General features: G+C 50.1%; 2 protein-coding genes and 1 non-coding gene across 4 annotated transcripts; 1 reads left to right on the forward strand and 2 right to left on the reverse strand.

Annotated features, from left to right (window-relative positions):
* Nucleotides 1-1,352: 1,352 nt before the first annotated feature.
* Nucleotides 1,353-7,377, reverse strand: CUNH17orf58 (chromosome unknown C17orf58 homolog). The gene is made up of 5 exons (XM_050319000.1): nt 7,148-7,377; nt 4,796-5,389; nt 4,597-4,677; nt 2,906-3,097; nt 1,353-2,389 (listed from the first exon to the last, which is right to left on the reverse strand). Exons 1-5 carry the CDS (start codon nt 7,197-7,199, stop codon nt 2,199-2,201), a joined length of 1,110 nt encoding a protein of 369 aa, XP_050174957.1. The 5' UTR covers nt 7,200-7,377; the 3' UTR covers nt 1,353-2,198.
* A 1,374-nt stretch (nt 7,378-8,751) lies between these two features.
* On the reverse strand, nt 8,752-8,824 carry TRNAR-CCG (transfer RNA arginine (anticodon CCG)). The gene has a single exon. It is a non-coding gene; the product is annotated as a tRNA-Arg (tRNA).
* Nucleotides 8,825-9,387: 563 nt separating this feature from the next.
* KPNA2 (karyopherin subunit alpha 2) lies at nt 9,388-16,518 on the forward strand. 2 transcript variants are annotated; one of them, XM_050318996.1, is made up of 11 exons: nt 9,388-9,472; nt 11,427-11,542; nt 11,639-11,776; nt 12,195-12,283; nt 12,794-13,062; nt 14,119-14,213; nt 14,302-14,565; nt 15,174-15,407; nt 15,493-15,675; nt 15,783-15,932; nt 16,038-16,518. In XM_050318996.1, exons 1-11 carry the CDS (start codon nt 9,421-9,423, stop codon nt 16,128-16,130), a joined length of 1,683 nt encoding a protein of 560 aa, XP_050174953.1. In that variant the 5' UTR covers nt 9,388-9,420; the 3' UTR covers nt 16,131-16,518. The 2 variants fall into 2 exon arrangements, with proteins under 2 accessions (XP_050174953.1, XP_050174954.1); XM_050318997.1 differs by lacking the exon at nt 9,388-9,472 and adding an exon at nt 10,685-10,720.
* Nucleotides 16,519-17,796: the final 1,278 nt, after the last annotated feature.

The raw sequence follows: 17,796 nt of genomic DNA on the forward strand, positions 1-17,796 counted from the left end.
AGCCTGCTTTTCCTTTCTGTCTCCTCAAATTTGAAGCAATTACCCTCTCTCCTGGTTTAGTTCATGCAGAAGTTTAATGGAGGTTTAAAGCAGAGTGAAAAGCTGAGCTCAGCCAAAAGCCTCGAGAAAACCCCGGAAAGACAAGACCACAACAATATTCCTGCACACCTGGATTTCTGTGTGTTGCCTGCAGAGTTTTCCTGTTGATCCTACTGAGGAGAAAACTATCAACTGTAAGGTACCAAAATTACTGTGGCAGCTGCTGGACTTGAGCTCTGTCTTCTCAGGGTGGTTATTGCTGTGAGGGTTTTGGAATAGCGAGTGAAAGACTCGTGATCTAAGAAATCTTTTTTATTGAGTGTGCACCTTTAGTATGTGATGAGCCTGGTAACAGCAGTGCTGCTCCAGCTCTGTCTCAGCTGGGCTGGGAACTGCAGTGGCTTCTTGCTCAGTTGGGAACATTTTAAGGAGGGCCCTTCCAAGGAGGAAGGGAAAGGTAAGAGGATGAAAAAAGAGAGCACAGGATAAATTGTTCTTCGGGCTCCCAGAGCAGCAGCTCTATCCAAGAGTGTTTGTGTCAGTTATTGGCACTGAACTGGTGTCCTGTGCTTATCCCTTCCCAGGGACAATCGAAGTGAGATCCAGGTTGGGTTTGTACCCACACTTCCCTGGGTTAGGTTACAATAGTGGGAACAGGGCTTGGATGCTGCTCTGGGCAGGGGGTGCCTGGAGGAGTTGCTGGTTTGTCCCTGGACTTGGCTGGAAATAGAAACAGAGAAACTGGAGATGCTCATGTAACCCTTCCTCCTCCTGTCCCTCCCAGCCGCTCCAGGGCTCGGATTCACTGCCAGAACACTCCTGCTGCCAAATCAGAGCCCCCTCAGAGTCTCAGGAAAATTCCATCTATCCATGCTGTGCTCCATGCAAAGCCTTCCACAGAGCAGAAGGGAGACAATGTATTTTTTAGTTAGACCCACACTGTGAGTAAATTTCTCAGCCTTTGGGTCCCAAGATGTGATGTTTGCTCTTGGTACTTGGCTGGGTGTCAAGACATGCTCGATGCAGTGACCTGTCACCCATCCCCATTCAGTGACACTAAATGAAGCTGCAGAGGTGTGTGACAGGTAGAATGTGCCAGAACTGCCTTTGTTTCAAGACAGAAAATGCTTATAGAAACCACTGCTTCCTGTTGCAGCTCATGTCATACCACTGTAGATGTATTTTTTTTAACTATTTTTCCATTTCGTAATATAAATATGTATTGTCAAATCCCCAACTTATCAAACCAGGAGATGCCTTTGTTTGATATTATAACGAGCTTTTTGGGTGTTCCAGAACCCAGCAGACAGTGAAACCAGAACCTCATGAACATTTTATTAGTTTCTTTTACAGACTTAAGATCTGCAAACACTGACTGGGAACAGCAAACATTTGATTCCCTCTGCAACCCTTTCACAGGTTCTTCCCTCCCACCACGTTAAAGGTACTAAGAGGTTGTATCCGTGACTTTAAAAGTAACTTTACTGATGTGCAAGTGCGAGCTGGGTGATATTTCTGAAGGGGGGTGGCATCCAGGAGGATCTGCCCGTGCACCCAGGCACACAAACCGTGCAGGCCGTGCTCGTTCTGCATCCCTGGGAGTGAACTTGGGCCGTTACTCATGAGCCAAACGGGGCATTTGTGCTGTGCAGTTCTTGGTGTGCTTTCAGTCAGCGTGTTCATCTACTCAAACAGTGACACTGCATTCTGTGTGCTTTGTGTGGCCATTTTAGAAGCAGCACAAAAGAGGTGTTGGAGGAGACCAAAACCAATACAAGTGCTACTTAGTGGTGTTGGTTTCTCTTGAATCAAATGCATGGAAGACTTCAGGCAGAACTGTGTGACATCCCGTGTAGACAAAGCTGTGTACAGACCTACCGTGTTCAGGGGCAGAGGTTCTAAAGTGCAGTTGCCGAGTACTGAGGATGAAGCCTCCAGAGCTGTGCATTTACTACTGATTATTGGGGGTGCACTGCAGCAGGGGAGGCTACACTAACCTGTGGCTCTGAAAAAGCTGGAGCAAGTTAACATTCCCTGCCCCACCGGAGTGGCCTGGCCGAGGCATTCCGTGTTTGCTGAAGCACAAGCAGTGTCCGATGGCTGCCCTGGCCAGGCGTGGATCCCGCTGCTCCCCGTGTCCTGGACGGGGCCACCGGCCCTTAGGGACACTTGGAACGCGCCGCCTGCACCCTGTGATCCCTTTTCCTGTTGAACCTCCTGACGAAGCCGCCGCCGCCGCTCCCGATCCAGCCGTCGCCCGGGCGGAGCCGCCCGCGCAGCGCTGGCAGCAGCTCCGCCGGCAGCTCCCGGCGCTTGTGGAAGATCCGCCCCATCACGATGTACCTGCTCCCTGCCAAGAGAACGGGGCTGCTGGGACACAGGGAATGTGGGACCGCTCCCTGCACTCCGTGGGCACCGGAGGTGGGGACAGGTGGGAAGTTGTGCCCTTTGGAAACATCCTGAACTACAAGGGAGCTTCCCTGGGGCCTGGGGGTGGTGCTTGCATGGGAATGATGATTTACTGGGCAAATACTGGTGGTTGATAAACGTGAATTTAGAAGGAAAACTGGACTACTGACAAAGACACCATCTTAAGCTCCTGCTTCAATTGCTTTGGCAATCCTGGAAACTTGCAATCGTTTTGGAACTGGATAAAGTGAAGAAAGGACTGTGCTGATACCTGACTTCTTCCCACTTCTCTTTTGGAAGTTTCCAGAAACTGGGATGGAGAAAGCCCTTCACTCTGAGTAAATGCTTTTTTCCCAGATTTCCCCGACAACCCCGGGTAAGCCTATTAAACTGGGGCAGACTAAGACTGCACTGCATGCAGAGGAATAGCAGAATGGATTTAGCTGGAATTATTTACCAAGTTTGAAGTCTGGGCAGGGTTTACTGCAGTTCAAAGTATCCACAAGTAGGATGTGAACTCGGAAGAAGGCGGCATCGGGAACGACGTACAGGCGGCTCATCTTGTACAATCCATCACCGTTCACCAGGAGGGTGATCCAGTGGACTCCATTCCCCAGGCTTTCCATGTCATAAACAATTCCATTCACTGCTGTTTTAAGGGAGAAAGGGGGGAAAAAAGCAAGGATCAGGCTGTATATAATGGTGACAACTCAGGGTACGTGTGAAGGCTCTTACTGAAAATGCTCAAGGGAAGTGTCAGCAGAAATCCTTGGATTCAGGGGGCAGAGGGAGCTGCTTCAAGTCACCTTTGGTGAGATCATTGCCTGAGTTTCTGCTGCCTTACTAACCTTGTGCTTTACAGGTCTGAGATGTTTCTTAGTGAAGTTTATAGAATGTTCCAGAAGACAGGGATGGGTTTTGTACCACTTTCTATCCCAATACATAAAAAGTGGACGTATTTATCCAACAAAGTCAAATAGTCAAATGTAAAACTTACTCACAAAGGTGAGGTAATGAAACTTCCCACTGAGGTACCAAGGTGAGCTGGATATGAAACACTTGGGCTTTTGAAAGAAGAGGCACCAAGGAGGTTGTGTTGTGTGCTCAGACAGTCACTTCAGGCCGTGCTCCCAGTGCCTGGTTCTGACAAGTGCTGAGCTGACTCCAAGAATGTCGGGTGGGGAAGGCAAAGGGGGCTGTTCCAGCTACACCTGCCTTGGGGAGAGAACTGCCTCAGCACTGGAAATGGAAAGAAATGGAGAGCTCTCTGATCACTGCAATGGAACTCTGGCTCAGCTGTTGCTCAGGCTCTTTCCTACCTGTCTTTTCAGTCTGAGAGAAGAGCGAGGCCGCTGTTGGGTAAGAAGGGCTAAAGCAACATTCCCTGTTGGACAGGAATGTGTGAGAGTGGTAAAAACCAAAACAGGCAGCATTTGGAGAAAGCACTTCCTGACTTCTCCATTTAGAGAAAACAGATGTCTCCTAACGTGTTTATGTTCTACAAATGGAAACATCTGTTACCACTGGGGTTGTATTTTTCTTATCTCTTAAAATACTGTGAGAAAAAGTTGGTATCTGTTTCACAACTTCGTAAGCACAAGGCAGGATTTGAGTCAGAGAATGCTTGTCCTTAAACAGCCCTACAGAAATGCCAGGCTCTTTCCTGCCTTCTTTAGTCCTTGTGCCCACACTGGTGTAACTAAACACGCTGAATCCTAAGGAACTTCAGGAAGAATCCTCTCCAGAGAGAGGATCACAGTTTTACTTCTGTTTGGTTCACTGTTATATTTTTTATTTCAAGCTTCAGCCCCCAAAATGAAACTCACTCTAAGTAGTAGGAGGTAAGTAACCCAGCTACAATGTTTAATCTATCTGAAACAATTGGTCTTTTCAGTTTCATTGACCAGTCCCAAGGACACTTTTCCTCCCAGGATTGGAAAGTAGAGGAAACAGAAAAAAAGATCAATACTAGCCCAAGGTAGGGAAAGGACAACGTGAGTACATTTATAAAGAGGTGTGAGGAGAACTCTTAGCGTACTTGGCAATTATTTAACATCCTTATGGTGTCTTTTAACAGTATTTGGAAGTGCAGCAGGTGAACAGCAGGGCTGTGCTCTGTCTGTGTGGGTCAGGGAGGACTCAACTTACCGAATTCACTGGCACAAAAGGCCTCCACTTCATCCCACTCTCCCCTGCACTGGGTCAGGCACTCCCTCTCCTCGTCACCACCTGGAACAGGAGCACACACCGAGGGACACAAACGGGCCTTTTGGGATGTTTCATCCCAGTTATGCCACCCAGCCTTTGGGATCTCGGGGTGCCCCTTCCCAGAGCAGCCTGTCCTTACCTTTCCTCAGCGCTGCCAGGCGGGGGGCTGGGCCGGGGGACCAGCGGTTGGGGAGCCAGGAGGGTTTGGGGATCCTGTCGAAGGGGTCGGGGTGTTCGTGGGGGGTGGTCTGGCCCGGGCGGTTGAAGAGCAGCGTGTTGGGATCGGCTGGCTGCAGTGAGCCTGGCAGAGGATGAGCCCCCTGTGGGGATGGCCCGTGCTGCTGGGGGGCCGTGGCGTGGGGGGCGCGGGCGGACACGCTGTTGGCAGCGCCGGCGCGGCGCCGGTCCGTGTGCTTCCTGTTGGAGTCCTGCGAGCTGGGGAAAGGCCCCTCAGATGGGCTCTCCAGGGGCTGCCAGAGGTGTTTCCTCAGCCCTGTGCTGTTCTCCAGGGCAGGTTTGGTGCGCTTCTTCTTGTCCCAGGGCAGGGAGGGCATTTCGGGAGGCTTTGGCGGCTGCAGGTGGGCGGGAGGCAGGAGCCAGCGTTCCCTGGAATTCCCACTGGCACTGCTGGTGCCACGGGCTGGCAGCTTCACCTGCCCAGGTGCAGCAGCTGCTGAACTAAAAGCATCTTTGCTGAGAGCCTGGCCAGCTTTCTCAGCATAGGGCAGGGATCCTACAACAAAAAGAGAGAGAGAGAAATCAGCACTTTAAGTTTTTTACTCCATCTTCTTCTGAATGGGAAGCTTTGAGGTTCTAGTCCATAAGTCCCTCAACAATATATAATTGATATATTAATAACTGATAAAGATATCACTGATAAGTAGCTGAACAGATGAAATACAGTAGAGCTGCTCATTCCTCAGACGTGGCAGGCCCAGCACAGGGAATGCAGCTGTGTGAGCAGAACGGGAGGTTTGCATTTTTACTTTATTATTGTTGCAAATTAAAAACAAACCCTTTTCTCAAACCCCTGAGTCTCCAGGGAGCATCTGAGGAAACAAGGTTCACGTTGCCATTTGGGATGCTTGTTTAAAAGACCATGACAGCAGAACTATTTGGTTTTCCCATCCATGGGATGCCTTATTGACAGTGTCATCCGGACCTTTCAGCAGCTTTGGACGTTACTGGAAAGATCTTTATCCACAGTTTTTGGATCTCTAACTGGTAATTAGGTTACTGCTGCTGAGAAACAATTATTTCGAGGCTTTTCTTAATTTGAGAGGACAAGGCTTGAGAAAGAGAGGAAGTGTCCGGGAATCCAGTGAGAAATGACTTTCTGACACTTCACACAAACTGGGCAGTCACCTATGCTTTTGTTTATACCTTCACCTCAATCAGCTGGACCTCAAAAAAGCACAATGACCTTCTGATTAGGCTGGGAAGAGAGAAATTCCCCTTGCAGTCCATTCTGCTGTTCCTTTAGTGCCTGAGCCCTGAGCGAGCCAGCAGAGTTCTCACACAGCTCCCCCCCACCCAGCCGTGCTGCTGGTGGTGGCCGTGGGTACTCTGTGTGTGTAGGAGGCTGATCCCAGTCCCTGTGTGAGAAGAGAGGTTTGACACCCCCAGATGAACAACGTCCTGGTTTATCTCCTCTGCCTGACTCAACTGCTGACCTTGCCACTTCTCCCCCTCTGCTCTCACCAGCTGCTGTCATGGGAAAGATTCCCTGATATTCAGGCTGGCCACACGTAAAGTCAAAAGAATGTCCATGGAGAGTGGGGTGGAAGGAGTCCAAGCTGAAGGGAGCAGCAGGGAAGGGTGTTCTGGAGATGGTTCAATATGAGCTGTGCACTCTGAACAGGTGTTTCACACTTGGGTGTGTAAGAACACTCTCCTACCAGTTCATCACGCCCTCTGAGTCACGGAGTGGAACAAGAAATAGTTCATTTTTCTCTACTCAGTCTGTTCAGGACCTTGAGGTTCCTCCTCCTGTACCAGCATATTCCTGTCTAGCTGTTGCAGTATGACTGCACCGTAACCAATTCCCAATGGAACAGATGTAAATCTTATTTATTTTCTGTCAGTGATGTACTATAACCCAAATAAACCAGTTCAGGACAGCTTGCTGCAGGCACACATGGCAGCACAGAGCTGCAGTCAGTCAGAAACCTGGTATTTACAGGTGAAAGGGACTAAAAGAGATGTAAAAATGCCAGATGCAGAAGCAAATCAAACCTCACCTGCCACTCAGGACTCATGGCAGCAGCTCCCTGCCTGCTCCTGCCAGGTGCTCTCAGTTCCTCCAAATGTGACAAATCAAATATTGCAATTTGCATTCCCACCCCACCAACAGTTTGAAATGTTTCTTTCCTGAGCCCTTAAATATCACTTTCTGAAAAGGTTACAGCCTGGAGGGCAAGGATTTGCAGGAATGTCTTTCAGCCTCCCCTGATTCCAAAGGCAAATCTGCCCCAGCCCCGCTCAGACTTACCGGAGGATGATCTAATGGCAAAGCAGAGGAGCCACAACACTTGGCTTGTCATTTTGAAGTATTTTTCCAGACTCAAAACGAACTGGAATCTTTTATGCCCTTCCCCCGTTTCATGCTAATGAGAGGCAGCCTTAGGGGAAACGGGAATCACTCACTGGACAACCCCCTGGAGCAAGACCAAGCTGCTGCCGTCCCTCCAGCACCCCTGCCCAGAAGGGATGTGCTCCAGCACCTCTTCCCATCGGGAATAGCTCTGTGCTGCTGCTGTCCCCTGCGTGCTGGGAATGATGTGGTTTTAGCAGCAGATTTTGTATTTGGGGGAGAGTCTTGCCTCTTATGGCGCTTTGTAGAGAAAACCATACGGAACAGGTCGGGGTTTATTGGATATGGGGAATTCATCTTGGAATTGGAAGGTGCTGGAACAGCCTCGCTGCGTCTGTGAAGGATGTGCATTGCAGTGGAACATATTTGGGGATTTCTGGCCACCTCCACTTACACAGCTGGTAATCTCCTCTTTTAGTTTAAGGAACCAGTTCCAGTGATTCTCTCCAGACTGCAGAAAAGCAGTGGTGACTGTCCAGCCCAAGCCAAAGCTCTGCTGATCCGACACGGCTTTATTTTGAAATCTCTGTTTGCTAACAAGAAGAACTCTGCAAGTTTTCACACACCAAGCCAGCCCTGATTTGGATTACTGAATTAAGGGGGTTTATTTCTATGTGAGCTTATTGCCACACAACATGCCCTTTGTGACAGTGTCTCACACCAGCTGCTCCCGGCTGGTGTGGAAGTTTGTGAACTCGCTCAAGGTGCAACAAACAACTTATAAACCCCATAAAGGCTCCTGGGAACCCACCCCCGACAGAAAATCTGCCCCTGAGCAGTGCCTGGGGCAGGAATGGTTATCTGGTTTAAGCAGTCTGTTTTGTCCTGCCTTCACTGAGCAGTTCAATAAGATTGTTACCAGCTCAGCATCCGATGGGTAAATATACAGAAAATTAACTAAAATAACGTGCAAAATAAACGACATTTTAACACAGTGAGTTACATTTCTACTGCAGTGCTTATTAATCCTTATTTTCCTTTCTTACTTTTCCCATTTTAAGGCCAGAAGTATCCCAAGAGAGCTAGTACGGGAACGGGAATGTAAACCAAGGATGAGGGAGAGGAGAGCTCCCACATTCCTGCTGAACTCGTGTCCTGCTCGTACCTGCAGCGACCGAGAGAAGCAGGAGTGTGAGCACTTGGATGGATGGCCACGTGAGCATCCCACAGCTCCAGGGATTTTCCTGCTGAATTAACCGGTGCTGTAACTCAACCCTTACACGAGTTCCTCCAGCCTCTTTACCTGCACAGGATCTCCATTAGGAGGAGTGGTGTTTGGAGCATCCCCACCCTTCCACAGCAGCGGCAGCGACGCTTGCAGCATTCCCGGCTTTCCAGGACGCCCGAGCAGCGGGCACGGAAAAGCTTTTCCAGCGGGGCTGAGGAACACGAGGACCCGCAGCGCCGCGACCGCATCCCGGCGGGACGGGAAGGGACCCGTGGGCGGTAAAAGAGTCGGGAAGGTCGCGGGTGGGCGACGGGGCACAAAAACGATCGCGGCCCGACCCAGATGGGACTCGAACCCACAATCCCCAGCTCCGGAGGCTGATGCCTTATCCATTAGGCCACTGGGTCACCCGCCGGAGCCTGCGCGCGCCGCCCCACAAGAGCCCCGCCCGGCGCCGCCGGCCCCGCCCCCCCCGCCCGCCTTTGGCCGCCATTGGCCGCGGGGCCCCCGAGCCCCGCCCGCCCCTCAGAGCCCCTCAGAGCGCCCGGCGGGAGCGCGGCAGCCTCGTCACCCCCCGTCCCGAAACTCTTCCCGTCACCGGCTCCCGACGTTCACTCTCCTGACACTGTCCCACCCTGGCCGTGGATCCCGCATACCTTGCCGGCTGTTCCACACTTCTCTCCTCAGGGGCCCTTCTCCCCTCACGGCTCTCACCCCTCGCGGCTCAGTCTCCCCTCACAGCCCTTTTTACCACCTCACACCCCCTGCAGCCCCATTACCTCAGTCCCACCGTGCCCTTTCTCTGGCCTCCCTCCGCCTCTCCACGGCTCGGCTGTGCCAGTAGCAGCCCTTGGGACTGGTTCACCTCCCTCAGGCCCCACACCGCCCGCAGCCCCTCACACACCCCCTGGCTGTCCCGGGCACTCCTGGCTCTCTCCCTGCCCTCAACACCCATCCCTGTGCCCAGGTTTTGCTGCTCTGGACCCTGCACTGCCAGCGATCCATGACCCAGTGCGATTCCTTCATGCCGACCTTCCGAGCCTTCAGGACAGCAGGTGTTTTATCTCGATTTCTGGTTTTGAGCTGCTTTTGTTCCCCGTCAAATTAGTCTTTTTAAATGTCTCCCTTTTTGAGTAGTGTGCCTCTCTTCTCTTGACTTCCCTGCTCTTACTTGGCTGTTTTTGTGATTTTCTTTAGGAAGCTCAGAACTGTAAGGCCCAAAACCAAAACACTGTGTAAGGTGTCACTGGTAATTCCCCTTCCACTACTGTATGTATCTACAGGCCAGCATAAAGTGGTTTAATGTAATGGTTTAGCACACAAATGGGTGCATCCCTGATGCTTCTCTATCTGAGTTGCACTTTGTAGGTATATTGAGATGTTGGAGGTGCTGTCAGAGTCATGTTTTTCCACAGGTTTTATTTTTTGATTTGAATTACATCCCCTGTGAAAGAGGGTATTCTTTTGTATTCCATTCCTCATGAGCAGGCCAAACCCATGGGAAGCAATCCCAGACCTGTTCCTCTTCAGGCCATGCACAAGGACAGGAATCCTTTGGTTATTCCATAGGATTTAATTTTATCTGCCCTGATGGCTGTGGAATTGCCTTCAGCTGCAGCCTCACATCTAACTTCCTATGCACTGTGCTTCAGGGAGACAACACAGGGGGTCTTGGAATCATGGAATCACAGAGTGGGTTGAGAGGGGACCTTAAGGATGATCCAAGTCCACGTCCTGCCATGGGCAGGGACACCTTCCACTAGCCCAGATTGCTCCAACCTGGCCTTGGACACTTCCAGGGATGGGGCAGCCACAGCTTCTCTGGGCAACCTGTGCCAGGGCCTGCCCACCCTCACAGGGAAGAATTCCTTCCCAATATCCCATCCAACTCTGCCCTCCGGCAGCGGGAAGCCATTCCCCCTCATCCTGCCGCTCCATGCCCTTGTCTCAGGAGCACCCTGCCGGTCACTGGGGCAGAACGCGGGCCGTGCGTGAGGAAATGGGTGTTTCTGCCCCAAACCCCTCCGGGGGTACAAACCCCGCCGGGCCGGGCCGGGCCCCGGGACTACAGCTCCCGGCGTGCCCCGCGGCACCGGGGCGTGTGGCCACGCGACGTCGTACCGGGCCCGCCCCGTCCACGCGTGTCGAGCTGCTTTCAAACCGGCCAATCAGGGCGCTGCTTTGGCTCGAACTGGCCAATGGCTGCGCGCGGCCGCGGGAAATTTAAAGGGCCGCGTGAGGCGGCCGGGGCAGTGCTGGCAGCGTGAGGCTCAGGCGGCGGCACCGGCGGCACCGCGGCACGGGTGGGGGCCGGGTGCGGGCCTGGGCGGGACAGCGCGGCACAGCGCGGCACGGGTGGGGGCCGTGGGGGGTGCGGGCCGTGCGCTGCTCCGTCAGGCGGGGCCCTGCTCCGCCGGCAATCCCTGCCGGGGCCTCCCTGCGGAGCCTCCCGAGTCTGTGCTGACAGAGCTGGTGTCTCCCGCTGTATCCTTGTGCAGGCTGTTGCTCCGGCGAGGTTGTGGCCGCGGTGGGTCAGGCCGAGGGGCAGGGGTTTGCCTCGTTAGCCGTGTAGCCGTTGCTGTTTGCTGCTGGCTGCACCGGCTTAGCGAACTGCCCTGTGCTCGCTGTTCTCTCCCAGAAGGGTCGAGGTGGGACTGGGTGGGATCCTGTGCGGCACGAGTACGTGACGCAGCGAAAGAAGCGTTCAAATAGTATTTAAAAGGGTGTGTGCTCTCTGCGGGAAGGAAGATCTATCTTGCTCCTAAAAGTAACGACTCTGGCAATATTTGTGGTTGAAAGTGTCTTAAAACGGTATGAGAATGTCTTCTGCTTTTGTGTTGGTGCTAAGGCTTTGCTGTAACATCGGGCTGTTTAAAGAGGCAGCTGTTGACCAAGTCAGAGGCTGTTATTGTATCTAATACAAATAAGTGCCTCTCATTCTCGAGTATTGATCCAAATTTTTAAGTTAACTTTGGTGGAGTAAACTCGCTGTTTATTTGCTGTTTTCAGGCTTGTCTTTATCTGCCCCTCTCACAAACCCAGCAAGCGAGATGTCTACAAATGAGAATGCCAGTACACCATCAGCTCGATTGAACAGGTTCAAGAACAAAGGGAAGGACAGCACAGTGAGTATCCTGGTGCAATCAGCGCTTTTAGCCAGCCATCATCTCTTTAGACATCAGTTGCTAAAACCAAGAACTCACTCGATGTGTGTCCTGCAGGAGATGAGAAGGCGGCGCATTGAAGTCAATGTGGAGCTGAGGAAAGCCAAGAAAGACGACCAGATGCTTAAAAGAAGAAACGTGAGCACTTTACCCGACGATGCAACTTCTCCCCTTCAGGAGAACAAGGGCAATCAGGTAAGCGGGTACCTGCAATGAACACACCTGCAGCCTTGCAATGGGAGCTCCTGCAGCCAGGCCAGTGTGAATCCCTTCTTGGGGGACAGCACTGCTACCTGTGCACTAACCAGTGAAGCCTCTGTACCATCAGCTCTGATGGAAAGCACTCTTAAATACAACTGGCTGAAGCTGCAGTTTAAGCTCAGTATAACTGGTGTACAGCACTTGTTTAAGAAAGCTTCCAGCAGTTCAGATGACTGCAGGTAAAGCTGTAGCTAATGGGGTTTTGGAGGATCACAGGGTGGTGACAATAAGCAAAGTGGTTGTAAACTGGAGCACATTCATGCTATTGTGTGAAAGCCCTCTGTGGTCAGGAATACACATTCCTCTCCCAACAAAGCCTTCATTTTTATTTTACTGTTATTTTATTGTACAGGTTCTGGCACACTGGTCAGTTGAAGAAATAGTCAAAGGAGTCAATAGTAACAATATGGAGCTGCAGCTGCAGGCTACTCAAGCTGCCAGGTAAGCAGTGAAGAGGTATCAAACTCAGCTGTGCAAGCCGGTAACCAGGCAAGGGGACAGCATTGCCCAAGTGGCTGCATGTGCATATTCCACCTTGGAATACTGTGAAGAGTTAAGATGACTGGAGTTTGAAGTATGCCAAGTTTCTTCTCTCCTTCCAGAGTAGCAAGCCTGTGTATTGCTGCAGTGCTGCTCCTGGCAGTCATTAACCTCTGCTGAGAAACCTTCAGCAATTCAGATGTATTATGACTCCTGCATGTCTGCTTTGTTTCAGAGGCTGAACAGAACCTCTCTCAGGCAGTATAGACATGCCAAACCCTGTGTTAGCAGAGGCTTAGAAAGCTGCTGTTCAGCTTGTCTGCATTTCTCCTTTATGCTGTGCTGTGTTGCCTTCTCTGAATGTTAAGACAATGCTACACTTTTTTAATTGTTTTTGTTTTAAGGCTGTTTTGCTTGCAGAGATCAGAACAATAAGGTAAAATAATACTTTCTGTTTGCCTTCCTCCCTAGGAAACTCCTCTCAAGAGAGAAGCAGCCCCCAATAGACAACATAATCCGGGCTGGTCTGATCCCCAAGCTGGTGTCGTTCCTGGGCAGAGCAGAGTGCAGTCCCATCCAGTTCGAGTCTGCCTGGGCACTCACCAACATCGCCTCGGGCACCTCAGAGCAAACCAAGGCCGTGGTGGATGGAGGGGCCATCCCAGCCTTCATTTCCCTGCTGGCCTCCCCCCACACCCACATCAGTGAGCAGGCTGTGTGGGCCCTGGGGAACATTGCAGGTATGTCCCTGTGCTGCACAGCTCTGATTCACCACTCCTGCAGGGCTGAGCTGCTGGGGAGCTCTGCCCCACTGGCGTTCAAGTAACGACATGCTCTGCTCTACAGAGCAGCTCTCTGTCTTCAGACCTGCTGTGGGGTGGCTCATGCAATGCTTGGCAACCTGGGGGTGGTACTGTGGGCGCTGCTTCCAGGTTTGGTGGATCTCCAAACATGCTACAACACAAACCTTTCTCATGTCTCTCACTTAATGCTTTTGTGACTTTCCTCCCTTCCAGTCAACACACCAAGTACAGCTTGTTGGTAACAGGTGACTCATCATTGTGTATGTAATGGCCAATATTCCTTGCTTTGAAACAGATGCTTGCTGGTGGAGAAAGTATTTATATACTTAAGTTTCTCGTGCTCCTTTTGGGATTACTTGGTCTGCCAGTGTTGGCTCCATTCTTCAAAAACATTGTCAAAATAAATAATATAGTTAAATACTGTATTTGCTATTGTGGTCCAACAGCTGTGCCTTTCAGGAAATAGTGAATCCTCACACAGAGAAAATGAGCTTGATTGAAAGCCATGTTTGATTGGAGTTTTAAGGAAACTTGTCCCTAGAGCTTTAAACTCAATGATAAAGTATTTTTTATATCTTGCAATATTGACCTTTCAGTCAAACTCTGACATTCCATCAGCATTATCCTGTAGCAGTCAATCATGCAACAGATGATCATAATGCATTTTAAGTCCCATATTGGTGGGGGAAGCTCTGATCTAGGGGTAGGGCTGAGCTATGTTTCCAAACAATTAAGCAGGGATTTACATGTTTATGAACTCCTAAGAAAAAATGTATAGAAAAGATTACTTCTTCCAACACAAAAAAATTTAAACTCAGTGGCTTGATTAGAAAAACACATGCCTGTCATATGATTTCACCATGGCAGCAGTCCCTTTGTCTCCTTATTTCTTCTACCCTTCCTTAAGCAGGAGAAGAACTAATCCTCTGACACATAATGATCGTGTGCACCTCTGTTCTGGTCTTCACTTGGCTGTTTTTCCTGTTTTCCCAGGGGATGGCTCTGCCTACAGAGATCTGGTTATTAAATACGGTGCAATCGAGCCTCTGCTGAGTCTCCTGGCTGTTCCTGACCTCTCCTCCCTGGCTGTAAGTGTGCAGTGGGACTCCTGTTGCAATGACTGGGTGAGGGAAAGCAAATTAAACCATTCCTAACCCTCCATCTCCACCCCTGCAGTCGGGATACCTGCGCAACGTCACCTGGACCCTCTCAAACCTGTGTCGCAACAAGAACCCCGCCCCTCCCATCGAGGCCATCCAGCAGATCCTGCCCACCCTGGTCCGCCTCCTGCACCACGACGACCCCGAGGTGCTGGCAGACACCTGCTGGGCCATCTCCTACCTCACAGACGGTTCCAATGACAGGATAGAGGTCGTTGTGAAAACGGGGTTGGTGCCACAGCTCGTGAGGCTCCTGGGGTGTAGTGAACTGCCAATAACGGTGAGTTATTGGATGTGCAGGTTGATGTTGCTTCATCTGAATCAGGGATAAAACAAGTAGTGTCCATGTGACTGAATGGTTCCTCTCATACATCAGACAGATCCTTGTTCTAGGTTTGAGTAGGTGAGACCTGAGATTCTGCCTTATGTAGAGACTGGTTCCACTCAAGGCAGACTGCTTTGTGGTGGTGACTATCAAACTGCTTCATGTAATCTTTAACTCACAGCCCAGCACAACAGTCAACAGCCTTTAAAGCTTGCCTTTAAGCTGCTGTTGCAAACCCAGCTTCTCAGGACAGTGTTCACAAGTGGGCTATGTGCTCACTGTAATTACAGTATAATACAGCTGCATTCATACTTGGCAGGCAGTTTTCCTGAGCTCTGTGCTGGGTGGTTGTTTGCAGATGGGCCTTGGAAAGTGTGCAGTCTTAGCACCCTTAATGTCTGCCTGTGCAATGCTAACCAGGAACCTGAAACTCCTTGTGCAGAGCATATCATGCTGTTAACTGGGAAGGTCAGAGCGGGTGGGCAACAAGTATGGCTGTATTTGATATAATCTCATCTGGTTTTGAACGAGTTTCCTCAGTATTACCTTCCTCTTTGTTTCAGACTCCTTCCCTACGAGCCATAGGAAACATTGTCACTGGTACTGATGAGCAGACACAGCTCGTTATTGACTCAGGAGCACTTGCTGTCTTTCCAAGTCTCCTTTCTCACCATAAAAACAACATTCAGAAGGAAGCAGCCTGGACCATGTCCAACATCACTGCTGGGCGCCAGGATCAGATCCAGCGGGTGGTGGACCACGGGTTGGTGCCTTATCTCATTGGCATCCTGAGGAAGGTGAGCAAGAGCTACATTTACCATGTTGGGGCTTTTCCTCTTACTGCTGTCTGTGTTCAAACACTCTGCTTTTTCACCTCTGCAGGGGGATTTCAAGTCTCAGAAGGAAGCTGTGTGGGCCGTGACGAACTACACGAGCGGTGGGACAATTGACCAGATCGTGTACCTCGTTCAGGCTGGTGTTCTTGAACCACTGCTGAATCTCCTCACAACTAAGGACAGCAAAACTGTGCTGGTTATCCTGGATGCTGTTTCCAATATCTTCCTGGTATGTGGGTGCAGTAAGCTCTGTTATTGCCCAAGCTGTTGCTGTTGGCTCTCCAGTAGTGCTGCCATCCACCCTTCCCGAGGTGATTCCATGCTTTTCTCTCACAGGCTGCTGAGAAGATTAATGAGACTGAAAAGCTTTGCCTCATGATTGAGGAGTGTGGAGGTCTGGACAAAATTGAAGCTCTCCAGTCACATGAAAATGAACAAGTGTACAGAGCCTCATCCACCATCATTGAGAAATACTTCTCAGCAGAAGTAAGTGGTTGCAGGGTTTTATTTCCACTTTCATTTTTTACTCTAGCACTGACTACTAGGTTAAAATGCTACTCCTGTTTCAACACTCTCTTGTTTTCCTTTTAGGAGGAGGAAGACCAAAACGTTGTACCAGATTCAACTGCTGACAGCTACACTTTCCAAATCCAGGGCAACACCCCCAATTCTTTCAACTTCTAGGTCTTGCAGATACTGCAGCCACCTACAAGTGGTTTAGCACATAAATGACTGCCACCTTTTTGTCTTAATAATTCCTTTTGTCTTTACTGCCTTTTCTGTGTCCTGTAGCACTTTATCCAACCAAAACATACTTGAACAGTTCAAACTTTCTACATCTGTGAATTCCTAACTGTAATTGTCCTTCTCTGAGGTCTGCTTGTAAATACTTCCTCTTTCTGTCCTTGTCAGGGGTAAGACTGCAAAGTGAGCAATGCAGGCCTGTCCCAGAGCATGAGCCACCACTCTGCAGGCCCCCAACCTTCTACCTGACCTGTTGCTGTGCAACACACAACAGGCTTTTAAAAGAGGATTTACTTGAAGTTCAATAAAGTGTTATCAGTACATCCAATTCAGCTGTGTCACTTGCTCTTTTAAAGGCTGATTGTGATAGGGTAAGTAAAATTAGTCAAAAGTAGATAATGGCACCAATGTAAGTGTGAACTGGGAGAGATTCAGTGCTGAAGATGATGGGTTTAGAACAGCTTGGTCACCTCAAGCTCTGCCTTCTGTTGCTGCAGGACCAAGGAATTGCTGCTTCTCTCCAAAGGTTTCCTATAGAAACCTGATTCATCTTGTCCTGTTCATAACTGAGCTAAACTGGCTTCTGCCTCTTGGAGGAATATTTAAGGACTAGAAGTGCTACTTAAGTGCAGGTAATAGTGTGGAGGAGGGGTAAGTACAGCAGTTAACCAGTTGTGCAGATGTTCAGGGTAGAGGAAGGGTTTTGAAGCTGTTTTGTGCTCTAGAAAGGAAAAACGAAGGTCTTTTCTTGGAATTTGTGTTCCCTGCATTTCTAAAACCATTACTTCCAGGAACCCACTCTCTCTTTAGAGGTAGTTGTGCAGGGTGGGCAGTGAGTGGAGAGGAAGAACTGTAGTTTTGTTTTCCAGCTTTTTGGAAAATCTTGGATTGAGGTATTTAACTGGAACCTCCCAGGAGTCAAATGTGTTGGAATATCTATTTCCTCAGCTCTCTGAGCAACTCTAGCTCCAGTGATGGTGCAGGAGAGCTCAGAGTTCAGGGGTAGGTGTTTTATAGGCATGACTTAATTGGACCATAGCCTGTAACTTTATAAATTAAAGGTAGGGGGGAAAATGTAACATGCAGGCAATTCTCCCAGAATTCCCATTGGCTTTGCTTCTGCCTTGATGCAGGAGGGGAATAAAAACCCCAAATACAAAACCAAAAAAACTCTTTTATTCTAAATGAAAGGATCTGGTTTTGGCTCGTGCATTTGTCACCTTTGGAGTTCCCAGCCCTGCCTGTCCCCTATGCTGAGGGATGAGCTGCAGGTGGCACTTGGAATCTCTGGAAGCAGCTGGACAGTGCCAACCCCAGGAGAACAGTCTGACATCATGGATACTGCAGCATCTTTGGTGCTAGAGTTTGGTATTTACACCAAGGGGAAAGATCCACCTTCCCTGCACTGCTCAAACCTCGAGGAAATCAAACAGGGCATTTACACACCTGCAGTGAAGCCTCCTCTGTCCTTGGCTTTGTGAAACCTCGAGCCCTGACCTAAACCCATCACCTGTAAAACGATGATTTTCTGTGTAACTGCAGGGAACCGAAACAATTAACCGGTAGAAAACAAACTGTGCCGAGTCAGCTTTAACCGGTGAATCGT

Source organism: Myiozetetes cayanensis, unplaced genomic scaffold, assembly GCF_022539395.1.
Source record: "Myiozetetes cayanensis isolate MyiCay16 unplaced genomic scaffold, myiCay2020 scf22, whole genome shotgun sequence".
NCBI classification, from domain to species: domain Eukaryota; kingdom Metazoa; phylum Chordata; class Aves; order Passeriformes; family Tyrannidae; genus Myiozetetes; species Myiozetetes cayanensis.

Bases quoted from the DNA above. Each gene is read 5' to 3' on its own strand.
- KPNA2 (XM_050318996.1), top strand. From the start codon at position 9,421: ATGACCCAGTGCGATTCCTTCATGCCGACCTTCCGAGCCTTCAGGACA. The intron at 9,473-11,426 runs GTGTTTTATCTC...TGCTGTTTTCAG, and splicing joins CCGAGCCTTCAGGACAGCAG to GCTTGTCTTTATCTGCCCCT. The intron at 13,063-14,118 runs GTATGTCCCTGT...CTGTTTTCCCAG, and splicing joins GGCCCTGGGGAACATTGCAG to GGGATGGCTCTGCCTACAGA.
- CUNH17orf58 (XM_050319000.1), bottom strand. From the start codon at position 7,199: ATGACAAGCCAAGTGTTGTGGCTCCTCTGCTTTGCCATTAGATCATCC. The intron at 5,390-7,147 runs GTAAGTCTGAGC...TTTTTGTTGTAG, and splicing joins TGCCATTAGATCATCCTCCG to GATCCCTGCCCTATGCTGAG. The intron at 2,390-2,905 runs GTAAATAATTCC...TTCTCTTGGCAG, and splicing joins CTGCCCAGACTTCAAACTTG to GGAGCAGGTACATCGTGATG.